The sequence below is a fragment of the Egretta garzetta genome, unplaced genomic scaffold (genome assembly GCF_000687185.1).
Source record: "Egretta garzetta isolate BGI_Z169 unplaced genomic scaffold, ASM68718v1 scaffold187, whole genome shotgun sequence".
Lineage (NCBI taxonomy): Eukaryota > Metazoa > Chordata > Aves > Pelecaniformes > Ardeidae > Egretta > Egretta garzetta.
Genome location: NW_009260342.1, coordinates 151,714 through 172,380, shown reverse-complemented (window position 1 = coordinate 172,380; position 20,667 = coordinate 151,714). Strand labels below are relative to the sequence as shown.

Sequence of the window (20,667 nt, the reverse complement as noted above, 5' to 3'; positions counted from 1 at the left end):
GATATAAGGAAGAAGTTCTTTACAATGAGGGTGGTGAAACACTGGAACAGGTTGCCCAGAGAGGTGGTGGAGGCCCCATCCCTGGAAGCATTCAAGACCAGGTTGGACGGGGCTCTGAGCAGCCTGATCTAGTTAGCGGTGTCCCTGCTCCTGCAGGGGGGTTGGACTCAATGACCTCTAGGGGTCCCTTCCAACCCAAAACATTCTATGATTCTATTAATTTTCTGCTTATATCTGTAGCCTAGAATAACAGTAAGTAAAAAATCTCAGTGTCTCTGCTGCACATATATTTTGGGAGCTATATCCTATGATGATCTGAAGCATTGTACAACCATGGTTCTCTGTTCCATTTGCCAAAGTGTATTGCAGAATGCTTAAACCTTAATTGTTGATGACAAAATGTTTTCATAAACAGAGCTGAGACCAGAGCAGTGTTTTGGACTGTTTGCAGAGAACAGTCCTAAGACCGGGATTTGACAACATGGGGATTTACATTGGCTGCACCACCAGTCTGTGGAGATCCCTGGGCTTCTGTATTAGTCACCTTTGTGCTATTTAATCTCTTACTGATACAAGCACATGGCCAGCATGCATGCCTTTTCCTGGACTCTCATGAGAGAGACGCTATGGAGAATATACTAACGCAGAGCCAACAAAATCTTCGCTTCTCCTACTTGGCTTATTCTGTTTTAGTGAGAGGCTGCGAAGGAGTTGGTTAATGTTCTCGAGCATGCTACACCCATTTGTTTCACAGAATGGTTTGGGTTTGAAGGGGCCTTCAAAGATTATCTAGTCCACCTCCACCCCGCCATGGCCAGGGACATCTTTCACTGGATCAAGTTGCTCAAAGCCCTGTCCAACCTGACCTTCAACATTTCCAGTGATGGGGCATCCACAACTTTTCTGGGAAATCTGTTCCAGTGTCTCACCACTCCCACTGTAAAACATTCTTTCCTTATGTCCAATCAAAACCTACCCTCTTTCTGTTTAAAATTATTGCCCCTTGTCCTGTTGCTACAGGCCCTTGTAAAAAGCCTCCCTCCATCTTTCTTGTAACCTCCCTTTCAGTATTGAAAGACCTCAGTAAGGTCTCCCTGGAGCCTCTTCATCTGTAGGCTGAACAACAGTAGTTGTGTTCTCAATTTTGTGGTGACCATCTACCTTCAAATTTGTCTCGTCTCAGGTTTTCAAGTCTGGGCTTTGGTTTTGGGATTTCTCTGTGAGTGACCTGGATCACTGGAGTTTAAATACCTGTTCCTTGTGTCTCTTTAACCAGATGCAAATGTAATGGGCACGCGAGTGAGTGCGTGAAGAATGAACTTGGGAAGCTGGTCTGCAACTGCAAACACAACACCTTCGGGGTCGACTGTGAAAAATGTCTTCCTTTCTTCAATGACCGTCCGTGGAGGAGAGCAACAGCAGAGAGCGCCAACGAATGCTTGCGTATGTGCGGCCACACTTCAGGGGAAAATCTCTCAGGGGTTGGGTCCCCTGCCTCCATTGGCATCCAGAAGTTGGCCCTGCATGGTTTTAAGTTGTCTCAGTTGCAGTTAGCCAGTGTTAAGCACAGTTCTGGTGTTTCTCAGCAGAGATTTTGTGGGACTGCTGGTCATTCCACTCCTATCTTGTAGGAGCTTTCTGGTAGATCCCTAGAAAGGGGGATCTCCTTTCTGGAGATGGATGGGAGTGACCTTTAGGAAAGAGGTGTGCTGAAAAAATGTACAGGCATGTAGTTTATGGGACCCATAGAAAAAAATCTGTATTTAGTATGCTGGAGTATAATTGCCCTTTAAAAAGCTCCTCATTTTGCATCCACTGACTTTATCTTGTGTTTGGGTTATTGGTTTTTAACAGTTACTTGTTGACTATTTCATCCAATTTCGAAGCTGTTGTAGCAGTTCCGGACCGCGAATGCAGATCTCTGTGATGGAACGCCAATTTAATTTGCTTGGTTTTGTGTCACAGACTACGGTTTCTGGTAGTTTACTTTATGGGGAAGCTTTTTCAGACAGAAAAGCTTTCTTCCTGTCTGACCTCTCTGTGTGTTGATCGGTCCCAGCTGTCTGGTCGAGACCCATAGCTTCCCTTGACAGGCCGGTGAAACCGGGGTCTCCTGCTCCCTAGACAGAGAGGATTTGTAATCCACGGGAGAAACTCTCCTTACAGAATGGAGTCAGCCTCGCTGTTATCTTCTTGTGCTTGTTTGCATGATTGAGATCAGTGTTGCTGTGTGGGAGGGCAGTGTTTCAGCTGCAAATGGCAGCACATGATGGAAGGGAGCAGGTTAGAAAATGCTGGTTTTCTCCTGGAAGTAGATGAGAGTGCTCTTGGAGCCTGTGTCATCCTTACAGCCTTGCTTCCCCCTCCCCACGTTCAACCACCACGAAAGTCTCCTCACCACTTTTTCTTCTCATTGATGCACAAATGCCTTATGGGGTCTCTGTATGGGTCTTATGATGGTTGAAGGCTCCTACTCTAGCTCCCCTAGAACTTAATATTGAGCTTTGCGTAGTGGGTTTTGTGACTGTTGGGGTCAGATGGCAGCACGTGCTGTTCACTGATGGTACCCTTGTCTTTGCAGCTTGCGACTGCAATGGGAGGTCGCAGGAGTGCTACTTTGATCCTGAGCTGTACCGCTCGACGGGCCACGGGGGCCACTGCATGGGCTGCTCAGATAACACCGACGGTGCCCACTGTGAAAGGTGCAGGGACAGCTTCTATCGCCTGGGGAGCGAGGAGGGATGTCTGCCCTGCAGCTGCAACCCAGTTGGTAAGTAGAGGCAGCAAACATTTCTGATTGCAAACTTCCGTGCACAAGAGCCAGCTCTTCTCTCGGTTATGCAGCTAATTGCAAACTACAGGGTAAAAAGAGGGGTTTTGTGTTTGTTTTTCTTTTCCTTCCCCCCCCCCCATGTAGGAGATGTTTTTTGGAATGTATTTTGGTTTAAATTATCCTTGGATCTAACAGGGGTTGGGGTGGCAGGGTAGCTAGTTCACCTCTACAGGAATTACTCCTTCAAATGTATTCTGAAATAGATTTTACTTTGTTTTTTTTCTTAGTCTTTTGTTGTTGTTTGGTTGGTTGGTTTTTTTTCCCCCCAATGCGTATGTGTTGCCCTGGACACTCCCAGTACTAAAGAGCTCATTTAAATTCTTAATAAACAAGATGATGTGAGTGGGTATTTCTGGAAGTTGTTCATACTGAAGAATTGTAGTGAACTTCAGCTGCATCAGTTTCTCCTACTGACTATCCAAGCACTATAAATACAAACCAGTGAAACCTTAAACACAAAAGGGGGTGGGGGTGAGAAAAAACAAAGTAAACTCAAAATATGTAGTTAAACTCCTTCTAAAAAAAAAAAAAAATAAAAATCTGGTAGGAGAACAAAACTTTTGTTGTCAAGGGAACCACTTGACCCATATGGAGTGATCCCAGAACTACACCAGCCCACAGCAAATAAGGGGGAAGGAGACAAAAGGGTAACAGATAGTAAGATATGATGTGAGGTTCCAAAATAGAGTAGCTGGAATAAGCAATTGCTTGCAGCATGCCCTAAAAGCAGCCAGCGAGAGGTCTGCCAGGGTACATCTCCTATCTAATTTGGTCAGAGAGTTGTACAGTTGTGAAATTTTTGACCAAGAAAGGCTTCTTTCTTCTTCCGTCTGCTCTCCCAGGTCCTCGTGTCAGACCTTATTTTAAGGGGGGTGAGGGTTGGTGTCAGCTGAGATGGTTGAGAAGAGTCAGGGAGATGACCTCTCGGGTCTTCAAGGACAAATGTTAAAGGGCTTTATAACTTAGCCATCAGCTTGTATCCCATGGCACACTGGCACCCAGAGTGTATTTGAAGGTTTAGATTACTATTTTTTGTCTGAGTACTGTTTTTTCCTAAATAATCATAAGTGGGACTGCAAAGTAGAGTTGAACTTTGGCTGTATATGGTAAAGGTTTTGTGAGTTGCTTTGTTCTGTCCAGCCTAATCATCTTATAACTATTCACTTCGCTATAATCTTCTGGTGTGGACTGAAGTGGAAAGAAGCAACTATTTATGTATATTAAAATACTTTTCTCCTGGTAGTTAACACTTAGAGTGCTGACAGCTACACTGGTGCTTCGGAGAAAACATCTTGACCACCACAGATTAAAGAAACCTACTGCTGCTTTTTGTGCAAGTCTGCTTGAACAGAGCAGTATTGAGAAAGACATCCTGCCAAAAATAAGGGTTTTGCTGAAGAGTTTGTTAGGGTTAGTAGTGGCACATGCAGCCTTGTTCTGAGGAGGTGGTTTAGTCAAGGGAGGAAATTTAGAGAGTGAAAGGGAGAGGTCAGGATATCCCCTGGCAAAGGGGAGATGGTGATTAGGGAGAACACAAGGGATTCAGGGAATAAAATCTCGGAAATAGTGCGTTGCGGGGTAAAACAGCATGGAATTAAACAGGAATAAGGACAAGAATGAACTTTGAAGTTAAAATTATATATAAAAAGGTTGGTTGATAGGAATACTTAAAGCTGAATATAGTTTGGAAGACTAGATAACAATTCACATCTCTAGAGTGGCTAGGAGAAAAATCCCTGTGAACTAAAGGCAGTCTTCAGGTAAGCTGTCACTCATCAGCTTGAAGCTGTGCTTTCCACATTCTTTTCCCATATTTCTTGCCATTTTGTAAAGTTGAAAAAATCACAGGCTACAAGAGCTGGGTGGGTCTGCTGAGGTGCCTGTCCCTGCTCTCCCTGCAGGCTCCCTCAGCACGCAGTGTGACAGCTACGGCCAGTGCAGCTGCAAACCTGGTGTGATGGGTGAGAAGTGTGACCGGTGCCAGCCAGGTTTCCACTCCCTCTCCGAAGCCGGCTGCAGGTAAGGGGTACTGCTGCTCTCTAAAAGAAAAATTAAGCACCTTTTAGAACTTTCTCTGTGTGGGTCTTAATGAGTTATCCTCTCTCCTGGCTCTTTCAGGCCCTGTTCTTGCAATCTTGCTGGCAGCACAGGGGAATGCAATGTCGAGACAGGACGGTGTACGTGCAAGGACAATGTTGAAGGTTTCCACTGTGAGAGGTGAGTTTCTCTTCCCGTGGCTTTGTTTCAAGAATGAGAAACATTCGAGCGATGGCCTGAGGTAAGCATCAGGGAAATTAACTCTCTTTCCTTCACATCTTCAGATGCAAACCTGGATTTTTCCATCTGGATTCCTCCAATCCAAGGGGCTGTACCCCCTGCTTCTGTTTTGGACACTCTTCAGTCTGCACCAATGCCATCGGCTACAGTATCTACAGCATCACCTCCAGCTTCCAGTTTGGTAAAATTGAGCTTCCTTTGTACCTTGGGGTTGGGCTGTAAACTCAAGTCAGAAGCGATTAAAAAAAACCTCTGCTCCTTTCTCTCTGTACAAGATTGCAGACCTTGGCAGGCAGGTCCAGGATCCCTCTTTTGGAAGTGCTGAGTTACTGCTGAAGTTACTGGGAGCTTCCCAGTCTGCAGCTCACTTGTTCAGCTCGGGAGGAAATAATTCACAGCTCTGGCCTCAGGCACCCAGTGCAGGTGCAAGCAAGACCTGTAAATGTAAACCTTTTGTAGCTTGAGAGAGGTGCTGGCAAGGGGGCATTTTCCTAATTTTAGAAACAAATTGGGAGTTTCTGATTGAGAGGATTATAACCACTTTAGATTTGGGGCTTACATGGCTCTGAATAAAATACAGTTGTGTTTCTGATGGGTCTGTAAGCTTGGGAGAAATCTCTTTTCATACAGTCAGTTTCCTGTGTATGCATGTTTTTGTGCTGCATAGTATGAAAAGAACATCTTTTTAATTAAAATTCCACTGGAGAACAGTTCATATGAAGGCTGAAACTCGCATTAAGTCATGGGGGACCACAGGTTTTCCTATCCCTGCTTAAAGCTTTTTAGAAAAGAAGATTTTGAACAAGTAGTTGTCATAGGGTTCAAAGTTCAGAGGGTTCAAGTCAGCCCTCAAGTTAGGGGCTTAAATTGGAAAGATGATGTTTGCTATCTATGTTCTGCACAGCTACTTTCTATAGTCCATTAGTGCCAGTGTACAGACTATAGATTAGTTATATATGAGCAGTGTGGAGTATGGCATGAGAAGTGTGTGCAAAGCTATGTCTTCAAAGGGCGTTAATTTTTCACTTTTGATTTTTCAGGAGAGGATGAGTGGCGTGCTGAGCAGCGTGATGGCTCTGAAGTCTTACTCCAGTGGAGTGCGGAGACCCAGGATATCTCTGTTATCTCGGACAGCTACTTCCCCATGTATTTTGTTGCACCACGTAGGTCATTCGAGAAGCGAGGCTTTCTATGCTACTTGTGTCCTTTCTGTTCTGTCCCCTAACTGCAAGGATTTCTTTCCCTTTCAGGCAAGTTCTTGGGCAACCAGGTTTTGAGTTATGGGCAAAACCTGACCTTCTCCTTCCGTGTGGACAGACGGGACACACGCCTCTCTGCAGAGGACCTGGTGCTGGAAGGGGCTGGGCTGAGAGTGTCAGTGCCACTCATTGCCCAGGGCAACCCCTACCCCAGCGAGAATGCACTGATCTACACATTCAGGTGAGAGGACTCCCCAGGTGTGGTTGGAGCAGCTGGGACAGCCTATGGTGTCCCTGGCATCTGAGCTCTTGAGAAGAAGCTTGCTGTCTAGCAGCGTTGCGTAAGTGTATGTGAAGTATTTTGCAATAGCATACCACTGTTGGAAAGGGTGCTTTAAAAGGGCACAGCTGTTAGCGTCTGAAAGCTTTGCTGGTGATATATGGCTCTTCTCCATAGGCTTCACGAGGCTACAGATTACCCATGGAGGCCTGCTCTTACAGCATTTGACTTCCAGAAGCTTCTCCACAACTTGACTTCCATCAAGATCCGTGGGACATACAGCGAGAGAAGTAAGTTGCTGGGCAGACCCATCCATCTAATGCTTGGGTTGCTTTATTTTAGGGCCCGGACATAAATAGCTGTGGTGAGTTAGTTGGCAAAGCTCATGATGACTGCTTTTCTTCTGGTCTTCCTGTCTAACAACTTCTCCCAGACCTCCTGGAGAGGAGTTTGGGGAGAAAGGTGCTGCCTTTGAGAGTCTGGAAGCTGAGTACCTACTGATTCTTTGCTTCTAAATATGGGGGTTTTGCTGTGTTGCATAGCCAATGTCTTCCAGAATAGTAGAAATACATAGCACAGAGTCCTCAAGGACACAGCAGGAGAGATGTAGGGAGTTGACAACATTTAGCTTCAGTTTCTGCTACGTTGGGGATGGTTACATCCCCCCCTGTTTCCTGGTCTTGCCTTGGCATGACAAATGGGACGGATGAGGTCTCAAAAGCACTGCCTGTACTGAACTTGAGTGAAAATTCCATGTAACGAGGGCTTACAAAAATAGGGCACAAATTAGGAGCAAAATTATTTGGTATATATTGGGTATTGTCATTTGAAGAATTTTTGCAGAAAGATGCAAATGATGAATTTGCATTTGGGGAAGGTGGGAAAGCTGCAAGTGTTTTCAGTAGAGGTGAAAGCTGCAAGTGTTTTCAGTAGAGGTGGCTTGTAAAGAGCAATGTGGGGTTGTGAAATGGTGGGGAGGAAAGATGTGGAGCAAGCCACCCCCTGAGTGCTGTAGCCGCTGCTAATATGTGGGAACTGAGGCTCTGCTTGGTGCTTTGCTGCTGCTGTGGCGGTACAAGCACACTGCTGTAAGTTAAAAACCAGCTACCTTGTGTCCAGGCTCAGTTCTGCTCCAGGGAAGGGGCTGGGTGTCGAGGGGGAAACTTTCAAATGCCGGACAAAGGAATGGCCTGAGAGGGATAGCTGAAGAGTTTGCCCTGAGGCACGGTTTGCAGACACTGTGTTAGACATCGTGTATTAAAGAGGTGGTCTGTCCTCCCTAGAGAGACAGGAATTGATTTTGGTATTTCATTTGGAAATTGAAACCATATGCATGCAAAACATAACTTATTTTAACTGACCATACTTGCTCACGTGCTGTTCTCAGCATCTTCCTCTGTATTGTTATTCTCAACTTGCCTGCCCTGCGTGTGCCCTTTAAGCTTTTCTGATCTGTCCTGGAGGGTTTTGCTTCTTGATTCACCTTACCAACTGCGAAGCATCCACCATTCTGTCTCCTGTACCATTCAAATATGTGTTTGGTGAAGTGGTGATGAGAGCCTTTGTGGTTACAATGAGTTTCTCCTCTCTGCGCTTTCTAGGTGCTGGCCACCTGGATGACGTTACCATGACAAGTGCTCGTCCTGGACCTGGTGTGCCCGTGGCCTGGGTGGAGAGCTGCTCCTGTCCAGCAGGATATGAGGGGCAGTTTTGTGAGCGCTGCTCCTCTGGATACCGTCGAGAAACACCAAGCCTTGGGCCCTACAGCCCCTGCGTGCCTTGCGCTTGCAATGGGCACAGCGAAACATGTGAGCCTGAGACTGGTAAGAGGGGCTGATAAAACAGGGAGCAGAAAGAGGGTGGTTCTTCTTTCTGGGTTAGATGATGAAGCAAACCCCGTGTTCCTCTTTATTCCAGGAGTGTGCAACTGCAGGGATAACACAGCAGGGTCTCACTGTGAGAAGTGCAGCGATGGGTATTATGGAGATGCGACAGCGGGCACGGCCTCAGACTGCCAGCCCTGCCCATGCCCAGGCGGCTCGAGCTGTGCCATCGTGCCCCGCACGAAGGAAGTTGTGTGCACCAGCTGCCAGGCTGGCACTACAGGTCTGTTCCTACACAAAAAGTTTTCTTCTCTACACCCCACGTGCCTGTGGAAATGTGTCTCCTGCCAGTTCTGGGGCTCTGACCTGCAGTGAGTAGCGCTCAAAGCTGCGGTGTCTTCTAGTTCAAATGCTTCTCCCTTCCTCAGCCTTATTTTCTGTCCTGTGTGAGGCTCAGGGCTACCCATGTTCTTTGTGCCTGTCTCTTGAGAACAAAAGGGAAACAAAGGTTTAATCTGTGTAAAGTCTGAATGTTTCTGTGCTATGTGGGTGAGCTGTGCTAACTTCTAATAGAGCTCTGTTAATTGTACAGTGTTGGGTAGAAAATAGGATAGATTTAAAAGAGCCAGGAAGGCAGGTCAGACTGAAATAAAATTAGAAGATGCAGTTCACCAGCCAGAGCGGCACTGTGGGATGCTTGCAGGGGAGGGCCCTTGCCTTCCCTAGGAAAAGCAGGAAGGCTGCAGTGACTCACAAACACTGCCTAAAAAGTACGAGACCAAATTTATGCTCAGCAGTTTTTAAGAGGTGAACAAGTACAGATCTCTTCTTAGTGATAAACCATGAAGTCTGAGCATGTACCTGAGTTGTTAAGCAGAGCCTTTTGTTCTGCCTGCAAACAGCAAGGAAGCTTTAGGATGGTTGGCAGCCTCCGTGCTTGTCTGCTGATTTTATGCTTGGCGTGGCAGAGTCCAAAGTACAGAATACCTGTAAATGCTTGAAATGATTAGAAAAGCCCCTGACCAAGCACAGAGGCAGCTCATTCCCATGGGTGCCATTATTTCATGAACCAAAGTGGAGTCCAGGGGTCCAGGTTCCCTGCAGCTCAGGTTTCAGTACAAGCTCATCTTTACTTGTAGCTATGTGATTGCACAAGAGTTCCTTCTGTCTCCTGCCACCTTCTTGGGATGTGAGAGGAAAGGTGAGGGGAAAGAGGGTTTGCGTGTGCAAGAACTGCCTAAGAAATGGAGCTTATAGGTGGCTGGGGAGGTCTGATCTGCAGTAAGTGTAGGGAGCTGCTGAGTTGGATGCTTCAGTGGCTGCCTGTGGAGGTTGGACAGATGTCATTGGCAGTGGGGCTTCCTGGAGCAGTGATGCCCCATGGAGCTCTACCTGCTTAGACTCTTAAATTAACAACAGGTTACAACAAATAGGTTTGCCTTAAAGGGAAAGGAGGGAAAAGAGGAGCTGAAATAATTCATAACGCATAATTCCAGTGAAAAAGCGGCTTAAATTTAGAGATGGGGAGGGATTCGTGTGTGGTTTTGTGCACTTTTCTGGCTCCAACAGAAGGATGAAAGGGAAGGAAGCTGGAAAGTTTACTTTTCAGAAGGGGCTGCAGAGGGGGCCCGGGTGAGATGGGAGCAAAGGGCTTTCTGCTGCAACACATGTGTTTCTGTCACATCCCAGGCAAGAGGTGTGAGCTGTGTGATGATGCCTATTTTGGAGACCCACTGGGTGAAAATGGTGCTGTGAGGCCTTGCCGCCTCTGCCAGTGCAATGACAACATCGATCCCAACGCCGTGGGGAACTGCGACCGCCAGACGGGCGAGTGCCTCAAGTGCATCTACAACACCGCAGGCTTCTACTGCGACCGCTGCAAAGATGGCTTCTTCGGGAATCCCCTCGCCCCCGATCCTGCTGACAAGTGCAGAGGTGTGAGCAGGTTCCTCTTGCTTTGAAAAATGTTTTTTTCCCCAAGAGCTGCTGTTCCCTGATGTGTTGTTAGGACATAACATCAGGCTGTTGTTCGTGCCCGTCAGCAGCGGTGCATGGCTTTATCGTGGTTTGGTGGTTCTAGCTTGCTAAAATGCTTGTGTTTGTGGGTGCTTACTGCCATCAAAGCAAAAGCATTGTGTGATACAGGGGCTGGGCTGCCACATGTTTTGGATCTGGGCCCATTTAGGGACTGACTAGCAGAGCACTAACACCACAAGGGACTTCTGACTTTCTGTATATTTCTCCATCCCTTTTATTTTTGCAGCTTGTCACTGCAATCCCTACGGCACTGTGAATCAGCAGACGAGTTGCAATCAAGTCACCGGGCAGTGCGAGTGCCTGTCTCACGTCACTGGGAGGGACTGCAGTGCCTGTGAGCCTGGCTTCTTCAACCTCCAGAGTGGACGTGGCTGTGAGAGGTGACGTTCGCATTGGCTTGGGGCAAAGAGCCTGCTTTTGGGGCGAAAGGGGTGTCTGTGCTTACCGTGTGCAGGAACGTGTTGTTTGTCCCAAATAACTGGTGGTGTGCTATAGGTGGGGAAGAGCAGCAGTCAAGGAGCAGCTATGAAGGCTGTACAAAAAGCCTGACTTAAAAATAACTTTATAAATAGCTCTAAATCAGGGTTTTAAATAGAAAAGCGCCACGTGACTGTGCGATTGTTGGTAGGAGGGGCTCGTGGGTTCCTTTTTTAGTGCAGGCACCAAGTGACCTTGCATGGTTCAAAGGCTCAGTGCCTCTCGTCCTGCATCTGCACAGCAAGAAAAGTGACTTTCGGCAAATGGAAATGTTGAGCTGTGCTTGTTAGGGCTCCTGCGGAGAGGTGCTTCACCCGTGCCTCCCTTCTGCGTCACTGCCTGACGCGCAGCTGCCTCCCCCAGGTGCAACTGCCACGCGCTGGGCTCCACCAACGGCCAGTGTGACATCCGAACTGGGCAGTGTGAGTGCCAGCCCGGCATCGCCGGCCAGCGTTGTGACAGATGTGAGGTCAACCACTTTGGCTTTGGCTCCGAAGGCTGTAAACGTAAGTCTGAAGGGCTGGAGCGAGGCAGATGGGAAGGAAGTTGCCCAGCCAGCCTTGCCTCTGCTTTTCTCCTGTCTCTGGGAAGATACTTTCTTGCCTTGCTTTTCATCACAGCAGATGTTGGCACTTTTATGTCCACACCCTGCATGGTGAAATTTGATCTGTTACAATAGCTTATCACCTTTTTATTTTTTTTTATTTTTTTTTTTAAATTGGGGGTAGGAAGAATTCCAACTTATTAGATACCCTCTTCTCTTCAGTGTAAATACATTCTCTGAATCTTGTCTTGCAACAGTCCTGTTTCCTACTGTTAAATCTCTGCACAGCTACTCTACAGATGGCCTGAATATACAGATTCTGTCTTAAGGAGCAACAGATCTTGTAAACATGATTGAAAAATGGGATGATCCAAACTTTCCTCCTCCATATCCCTGCCTGTAAAGAGCAGAAAAATTACCTGCAGTTGGTTACAATGAAATGGGGTAGAAAAATATAATGTTTTGTGGGAGATGCAATAGCAACACTGTGAACACAGGCAAAGAATGTTGTGTCCAGCTAGACGGAGTGCCCTGCTGTGTGTACAAGCCCGATCAGGAGCAAGGCTCCAGCTGTGGGTTTGTGCCCTGTTGCTCTTGCAGACCTTTTAGGGTATTGAGGGTATGCTCTCACCCTGTGGGTTTTAGGGTATTTCTGCCTCTCCTCCAGTCTGACTGAGGTTTAACTTACCTGCAGCCTGCGACTGTGATCCTGAGGGTTCGCGCTCCCTACAGTGCCGGGAGAACGGTCGCTGTGAGTGCAAGGAAGGCTTCGTGGGCAACCGCTGCGACCAGTGTGAAGAGAACTATTTTTACAACCGCTCATGGCCAGGCTGCCAAGAGTGTCCAGCCTGTTACAGATTAGTGAAAGATAAGGTAAGGCCACAAGTGCTGCTGTTGGTGCCACTGGAGACGGTGGCACATGCCCACTTGTGCAGTGGCTTTTACACCCATGGCTGGTTGATGCTTGCTGGAAGCAGAGAGGTTCAAGGTGCTTTGCTCTGTCATAGCTGTGTTCTGTCCCTCTTGTGTAGGTGGCAGAGCAAAGAGAGAGGTTGCGGGAGCTGGAAAATCTTATAGCAAATCTGGGTACAGGAGAAGAAACTGTAACCGATCAAGCCTTTGAAGAGAGGTTGAAGCAGGCGGAAAGAGATGTTATGGAGTTGCTCCAGGAAGCACAGAACAGTAAAGGTGAGTAGACCTGATCAGATGTGGACCAACATGAAATGAGCTCTTTGCTTGATGTTCCTGTTCCCTTTGGACACAGCGTGTTTTATTTGAAGCCTATGCTGTGCATCAGGACAGGCAGCTATTTCAGATAGCGCTGTGACAGTGTATGTTGTTATCAAAACAACAGCGGCTGTGCTTTTTATCCCTGCTGTTCTCTCAGTAGTCTCTGTTGTACATGCAAAGTAAAGATCTGCATCTAGCTCTATAGAGATGAAAGTATTTTATGTGTTACCCTCTTCTCCAGATGCAAAAGAGGTTTTTACTTACTTGTTAAACAAGCAGAAGACTTTCCAATATACCTATTTATTATGCTTATAAATTTCCTCAGACATCTTGGAATAAAGCAGTTCTTGTTGGGATATCATCAGCAATCAGAATGAAGACTCCAAAATCCTCTGGGCAAACTTAATTATCCCACCATAAAGTGTTCTGAAAAGTGCTGTTGTGATGGGCTGCAGCTATTTTTACTGTTAAACTCTGCTTCAAACTGATTCTTGTACCATCATCTGCCATAGGATGTCTGTGAGCAGGACGTTAAGCAATGTGACAGTGATTTGTCCCTGGGGACTTCTATATGTATAAGCTAATGTGTGTTTTGGAGAAGAGCAATTATTGACTTTACAGTGAAAGATGTTCCCTGGGCTTTGGTTCAGTGATTTTGGACCACTTTGAAAAAAACTGTCCCTTTGTGCGAAGCTGGGAAAAAGCTGACACGCATCTAACACTTGTTTGCTTGGGAAAATTCCTGACAATGGGAATGATCATGGAAGCTCTTCTCAGTTTTAGATGAAGTAGCTTTATACTGCCTGCTTGGCATCCATGCCTAGATAGTGGTCGCATGTAGGGCGGTAGGAGGGTGGGGATTGGAGAAAAGTGAGGGAATGGACTGGGTTTTGTGGTGGTATTTTTCATCTTTCTTTCCACCTCTTAGAACCATAGAATCATTTAAGTTGGAAAAGACCCTTCAGATCATTGAGTCCAATTGTTAACCTAACACTGCCAAGTCCCCCACTAAACCCTAAGCGAAGCACCACATCTGCGTGTCTTAAATACCTCCAAGGATGGGGACTCAACCACTTCCCTTGGCAGCCCATTCCAATGCTTGACAACCCTTTCTGTGAAGAAATTTTTCGTAATGTCCAATCTAAACCTCCCCTGGTGCAACTCGAAGCTGTTTCCTCTTGTCCTATTGCTTGTTACTTGGCAGAAGACACCCCAGTTCCCTCAGCTGTTCCTCATAAGATTTGTGCTCTACACCCTTCACCAGCTTTGTTGCTCTTCCTTAACTAAGAGGCAAATTAAGTGCAACAAAAACTACCCTTGCAAAAGTCTGTGCTCACCTGTAGCACTTATTTGTGTTTTTCTACTTGATATGTAGTTTGTAGTGTGTTTTTGAAATGTGTCAAGTGTTCATGTTCAATACTGAAGATGTACTGCAAAGTCAAGGCAGCAGATGTGGGAAGAATCTTAATTTTGGAGGCCTGTAGGCTTCTGCTTGTACTTGATCTGTCAATAACGCTCTCACCTTTTCAAAAGTAATTGCCCCTGGTCACGAGGCATGTATCTGTGCTTTCATGGCTCCATTATTAAGACACTGTTGTGGGGAGTTACCTGGTAGTCCAAAAATTTGGGGAAGTTTGGGAGGCTCATAGGTCCTACAGATTGGAGAACCAAGGCTCTATTCTGCTAGCTTTTGTCATCCCTTTGGTTTGGGAAGGAGTTTGGGGTGGGTTTGCTATTAAGCACATCTTCTGGCTCCATATGGAGACTGTGTCTAGCTTGGGAGTAGCCACCATTGCCCAAAGTGGGCAATAACGTACAGCCCCACTATTCTCCATATCTGCATACTTTCTAGGAGTGAAGCTAAAGAGAATTCACAAAGCAGATGTTTCATACATCTTGAGGAACAGCTCTGTTGTCTTTTTTATGTCAATGATAGAGGTGAAACATGATTCTGAAAGCAAAATTGCCCATCATCGTTGGTTCGAACACTCAGCAGGACTGTCTTGTTAGTGGTTAATGACTTTTCATTTCTCATATTTGGTGCACATTCTGATGATGACTTTGATCTCAAGCTGACTGACTTGCAAAACAGCTTTGCTGGTTCCCTTTCAATAGGGGATTAACCTATCAACGTGTTGCCTGCAGTGGTAAGAAGCTGCTCCAGCTTCTCTTCCTGCTGTAATTAACTTTGCTTCTCTTTTATATCATGTGTTTCAGACGTGGATCAGGGCCTCATGGATCGTCTCAAAGACATCAACAGCACTCTAGTGAGTCAGCTCAACAGGCTGAGGAACATCCAGGGCACAGTGCGGGAGACAGAGAACCTGGCGGAGCAAGCCCGTGTGCGGGTGGAGGACACAGAGGACCTGATCAGCTTAGCTTCTAGTATGCTTGAGAAGGCAAAGATGGCAGCTGACAATGTGGTGAGTATGCTGCCAAGATCCCATGTGGTTCTGAGAGGAGAGGGCCTTTCCTTTCTGTGGCCTGTGGTGTGTTTCTCTGCTTGTTCTCTCTCTCATATAGCAAATTTGCTATGGAAATATCTTCTCCCCTACCTAAGATCATGGGAAATAAATAAAGGAGTATCACCAGTGTCTGTCATAGATTGTATCTTAGCCCCTGCTCAAAGAAACCAATGTAGGAAGCCCTAAATAAATACCAAAGCACCTTTGTTTTTAAGAGATAACCAGTGGGGGAAACTGCATGGGCTTAAGAAAAAAATACAGAGAAGCCCGAAGTGGGTTAGACACATCTCTAAGCATTTAGATCATGACAATAAATATTTAAAGCCAATATGAATAAAAGATATAAAAAGAGCTTTAAGATTTATCCTTCTTCTTCCTTTTTTTCCAGTCCATTACACCTCCAGAGTCAAGCGGGGACCCTAACAACATGACTCTTTTAGCAGAAGAGGCCCGTAAGCTAGCTGAAAGGTAGGTTTGTGGCAAGACGTGCTCCTCACAGCCTGCATCAGGGCCCTGCTGGTTCCTACAAGGGGGAAGCAAAATTTAATTTGCTTGATACAAAACACATGCCCTTTGAGTAAGAGACTGGCACTGTGGGTGCATGCCTATGTATCTTTGAGGGAAAACACTAGACATGTGAATGAAGGACATGTGCAACCATAGCAGTGCCTTTCAGCCAATCTTGTGGGCACTGCTGGAGTGATGGTCTTAAACAGCATCTTCCATTGCAAATCTGGGTGAAGGAAGGAAAAGTAAGAGAGAATAAAATCTGGAACTGAGGATAGAAACCACTGGCTAACAATTCTAATGGCATTATTTTTCTTCTGTAATCTTTTCCAGACACAAAAAAGAAGCTGATGAGATTGTTCGCATAGCCAAGGCAGCAAATGATACTTCCACAGAAGCGTATCAACTGCTGTTGAAGACCCTGGCTGGAGAAAACCAAACTGCAAATGACATTGATGAGCTCAACCAGAAGTGAGTCAGTAACAGGAAATTGTTTTTATTTCCTGGCTTTAGAGCAGTGCTTAAAACTAAGATGCCTTCTGTAGCATTGTATGCTTTGCATTTTATGGGAGTTGGCTTTCAATTTCTTAGCCTCTCTCCTCTCACTAATAAGTTCAGTTCTACAAAAATAAATGTAGCATAACTGGATCCTTGGGGTTTTTTAGGTATAATCAAGCAAGGAACATTTCTCGAGACCTGGAGAAACAGGCCAACAAGGTGCTTGCGGAGGCAGAGGAAGCTGGAAACAAAGCCCTGCAGATCTATGCTAATCTCACCAGTCTGCCTACTGTGGATTCCACGGGGCTAGAGGTACGTGTGGGAAGCATCGTGCACAGTGTTTGCTAAAGATCAATGAGGACGTGCATTGTAGTGGTGTGTTAGGTTGCTGACATACCTTGTATGTGCTCTGCTAATGTTTCTCTGCATAAGAACAGTGTGTGGAATCTTTGTCCATCCAGGCATGATCCACATTTCTGCATTTCAGCTTTTATGCATGCGTAAACCCCCACCTCCCCCATTCTCAGAAGGACAAAAAACTGAGTGAAACGTTGTTTGCCAAACAGCTTGATCAGAGAAGCGCAAAAATTTCAGCTCCCTCTGAAGTCTGCAGAACTGCTCCCTCTCCTGTACTCACTGTAGTGCAGTAGATTTCTTGCATGTGTAACTATTTGCAGCCTCTGTCCTTTGTTGCACTGACCCTTGTGCTATTCAGAGCTTTGAAGGCAAAGTTACAGCTGTAATTGTAAAAGATGGGAACCCACCTTAGCTTCTGCTTGTTTGATGGTTAGAAACTATAATGTGTTTTGCCACCTGTTCAGAAACTCTTTAACATTCAGGAATCTGCATTTGTTTTTGATTTCCACCTGCAGAATGAAGCAAATAAGATCAAAAAGGAAGCGGAGGAGTTGGATCAGCTAATTGCCAGGAAGCTGAAGGATTATGAGGACTTAAGAGAAGACATGAAAGGAAAGGAGCTAGAAGTAAAGAACCTCTTGGAGAAAGGGAAGACAGAGCAGCAGGTCAGTTTTGTCTTGTGCAGGCTTTTGTTCCCTGGAAAAAACAAAGACAAACAAGTAACTGGCCAGATACAAAAGATTTGTTTTATTCAGTCTTAGCGCTGCTTGTTACTTACAAGAATACTGAAGAGTGGTCCTGGAAAGGAGATGCCAAAAGCTGGTAAAAGCAATGGCATTGGGGCTATGTAGGAGAATACCGGATGCTTGCCAGGTGTTGTGTTGTCTTTGTATTCAGAACAGTATTCCAAAAGTACCTAAATTCAGATGGTTCCAGAGGAAGCATTGCCATTCAGGGTTGAACACTGTTCTGTATGGCGGTGTTTCAGGCCAAGCAATGCTTTTTGATACACCTAGATGGCTGTCCTTCAAAAGGTAAGAATATTTTGATACATAACATGTATGTCTCCTTAGACTGCAGACCAGCTCCTGGCTCGAGCAGATGCAGCAAAAGCCCTGGCTGAAGAAGCTGCTCGGAAGGGCAATGGCACACTACAGGAGGCTAATACCATTCTCAGCAACCTGAAAGGTAAAGAGAAAGCACTTGCAGTGAATCCTTCAATTCCTGTGTAACGAGTAACTTGGCAGTAGGGTATCTTGGTCAAACAGTCTATGCTATCACCTGAGTGTCGGGTGTGTTCTTTCGGCTTTTTTTTTTTTTTTCTTTAAAGAAAAAAATAGAAGTGTTTTCAGTGACTAGAAATCTGCTTTTTGTTTAAGTTCCTTATTTAGCATCAGGTGTAATAGGGAGAGCTACAAGCATATACTCCCCCACACCCCAGTTTGCTTTTCATCCCTCTGATGTCAAGGTGGAAAAGCAAATCAAAGATTGATCAAAGAAATGTCCCAAGGCTCTTCTAGAGCAAGTGATAAGAACCTGTTTTGCCCTTTCTTAGATTTTGATAAGCGGGTGAATGATAACAAGACAGCAGCCGAGGAGGCACTGAAAAAGATTCCTGCCATTACCCAGACCATTGCTGAAGCCAACAATAAGACACGCCAGGCAGAGCTGGCACTTGGCAATGCTGCTGCTGATGCCCGTGAAGCCAAGACTAAAGCAGATGATGCTGAGAAAATCGCCGGTTCTGTTCAGAAGGTGAGTCCTTTGGAGTTCTGGAGCCACCCCCCTGTGATGTTGGTGTGTGACTGTATAACCTCCTCTGTTCCAGTATTTCCTGATGAGCCTCCTGTGCTTTCTGCTGTATTCCCCACTAGGGAATACAAAATGTGGCATGATAGGAAATCGGTGCATTTTGGCAGTAAGGATTGAAGGAGGTTCTGCACCTTCACCACCTTTTTCCATCCTGTTCCCTTTGTTGGCTGTAGAGTGCCGCTGCTACCAAAGCTGAAGCTGACAAGACTTTTGCTGATGTGACGGGGCTGGCCAGAGAAGTAGATGACATGATGAAGCAACTACAGGATGCAGAAAAAGAGCTGAAGCGGAAACAGGATGATGCCGAGCAGGACATGATGATGGCAGGCATGGTAAGTAACGCTGGCAGGTGGCAGGAGTGGCAAGACGGTGCCTTCTCCCTGCTGTCCTGGTGATGCAGGCTTTTCTCCCGCTGTCCTCTTGCTAAAGACAGCGCTGGGTCCAGTCAGTATGCGTCCAGTCAGTATTCAGTCTCTTCCAAGTTTTAAGTGGGATTGAAAACATGAGACGAGCAAAGGAGCACCTCTGGTGGCATTAGCATAGGTTTCCTGCTGGAATTTGAGAGCTAGTTTTCTTAATGCAACACTTTCCTTTTATTTTAACTGAAATGTGACTGTAGCCCTATTGAGTCTGTTCTGACTTCTTCTGCGAAGTCCCTCTCTGTTATCAGTGATCCCCATCCTGAAATAATCAGAAAACTCATTATTTGAAGTTTGTCAGCCTTTGCCAGTGCTATGATAAAGATCTCAGCCCAGGGGTGTTATCCTGAAGAGAGGAGCCAGGGATGTGTGTGACTAACTGCCTGGGCAGACCTGTGAAAAGGAGAGGCAACGGTTTCGTAATCCCTACAGCCTTTTTGCTCTCATTTTTTTATATCCTGCAGGCCTCACAGGCTGCCCAGGAGGCAGAAGACAATGCAAGAAAAGCGAAGAACTCTGTGAACAGCTTGCTTGCTGTCATTAATAACCTGCTGGATCAATTAGGTAAGACTGTCCTTAATGTGCCTTACGCCTTTTGAGTGTTTTCCTGCTTTCTGATATTGCAGTGCTGGCAGCTGGCATGATGTGCTGGCTTCCCTGACGGTGCTGTGTCATGAATCAAATGGGTCTCTTCACTTCTAGAAATGGGGTTTGCATGTTTTCAGCAAGGGTTTTGTTTGTTTTTCCCCCCTGGGGTGGCCTCAGAGCTTGCTGTGCAATGTTCGGTACTGCTTTTCTGTGAGCTGAGGAGCGTTGTTGAGGTGGAGGTGGTGTAATGTGTTTGGTTGGTCAAATGCTGTTTCTAATGGAGAGATGGCCCAATGGAGACCTCTGTCCTGGTATGGGCTCAGCTATGTAAGCACACAAAACCAATGCGTCAAAGGTTGGGGGGTTTTTTGTTTTGGTTTTGGTTTTTTTTTAATGGACTTCACTGTTTGCTTCTGGCTTTTCAGGGCAACTGGAGACAGTGGACTTGAACAAACTGAATGAGATTGAGGGAACCCTGAACAGTGCCAAAGACCAGATGAAAGAGAGTGACCTGGACCAGAAAGTGTCTTTCCTTGAGAGAGAAGCCAGGAAGCAAGATGATGCGATACAGGCCTACAACAGGGACATTGAAGAGATCCTGAAGGACATTAGCAACCTGGAAGACATCAAGAAGACCTTGCCGTCTGGCTGTTTTAACACCCCGTCCATTGAGAAACCCTAAGGGTGCGCTGGGGGTGGGAGGTATTCCCCTGGTGAGTGGTGGAGCGGTGGTTTGGCTATGGAGTGCCTTAACACACATTACCTTCTTCAAATCCCCAACTCTTTGCTGCTCGCAGCCACTGTTTTCTTTTCAAATCAGGATAAGTTGAAAGGTTTTTGTTGGGTTTTTTTTTTGGTTTTTTTTTTTTTTAAGAGAAGCAAATTAAATATCCGTCTTTGGGCATCAAAGGGGGTTTTTTATATAAATTGTCTTACTGAGCACTCTGCCTTTGCCCCTTTCTCAGACAGTTTCCCTTTGATTAGTGCAAGGATGAGAGATGCTCTGGACTCTTTATACTGTGGTTCAGAAATAACCTATGTGAGCTGTATACAGCAAGGCAAAACTAACCCTACTTTCTGTCCTCTCTTTTCCCCTTTACTGTAAAATCCTTGGTCCCAGAGCTCTCTGTCCCTATGAAGGAAGGGGATGGCTACCAAAGTATTACTGTAATGGCCAGTATAGCTGCACTCATTCAGATCCTTCTTCCCAACTTCTAACCCTGTGAATTTATTTTTTTTATCGTTAACTAGTGGCCAATCGACAGCGCTGGTAGCCTTTGACAAAATAGCTGAAGCCTCTTTCTGAAATGCTTTCTGTGAT

At 45.9% G+C, this 20,667-nt stretch overlaps 1 protein-coding gene across 1 annotated transcript in view; it reads left to right on the top strand.

Annotated features, from left to right (window-relative positions):
• Window positions 1-20,185, top strand: part of LAMC1 (laminin subunit gamma 1) — a 70,000-nt gene extending 49,815 nt beyond the window's left edge. Inside the window, exons 8-32 of the mRNA XM_035898067.1 lie at window positions 1,277-1,443; window positions 2,582-2,770; window positions 4,735-4,852; window positions 4,952-5,050; window positions 5,155-5,291; window positions 6,151-6,273; window positions 6,361-6,550; window positions 6,767-6,879; window positions 8,191-8,412; window positions 8,507-8,695; window positions 10,102-10,347; window positions 10,676-10,829; window positions 11,290-11,432; window positions 12,165-12,343; window positions 12,502-12,658; window positions 14,918-15,123; window positions 15,554-15,633; window positions 16,006-16,143; window positions 16,338-16,482; window positions 17,043-17,192; window positions 17,601-17,715; window positions 18,083-18,282; window positions 18,513-18,671; window positions 19,223-19,322; window positions 19,772-20,185. Coding sequence (XP_035753960.1) covers window positions 1,277-1,443; window positions 2,582-2,770; window positions 4,735-4,852; window positions 4,952-5,050; window positions 5,155-5,291; window positions 6,151-6,273; window positions 6,361-6,550; window positions 6,767-6,879; window positions 8,191-8,412; window positions 8,507-8,695; window positions 10,102-10,347; window positions 10,676-10,829; window positions 11,290-11,432; window positions 12,165-12,343; window positions 12,502-12,658; window positions 14,918-15,123; window positions 15,554-15,633; window positions 16,006-16,143; window positions 16,338-16,482; window positions 17,043-17,192; window positions 17,601-17,715; window positions 18,083-18,282; window positions 18,513-18,671; window positions 19,223-19,322; window positions 19,772-20,028 — 3,976 coding nt within the window. The 3' untranslated portion in view covers window positions 20,029-20,185. The remainder of the gene's footprint in view (window positions 1-1,276; window positions 1,444-2,581; window positions 2,771-4,734; window positions 4,853-4,951; window positions 5,051-5,154; window positions 5,292-6,150; window positions 6,274-6,360; window positions 6,551-6,766; window positions 6,880-8,190; window positions 8,413-8,506; window positions 8,696-10,101; window positions 10,348-10,675; window positions 10,830-11,289; window positions 11,433-12,164; window positions 12,344-12,501; window positions 12,659-14,917; window positions 15,124-15,553; window positions 15,634-16,005; window positions 16,144-16,337; window positions 16,483-17,042; window positions 17,193-17,600; window positions 17,716-18,082; window positions 18,283-18,512; window positions 18,672-19,222; window positions 19,323-19,771) is intronic.
• The last annotated feature ends 482 nt before the right edge of the window (window positions 20,186-20,667 follow it).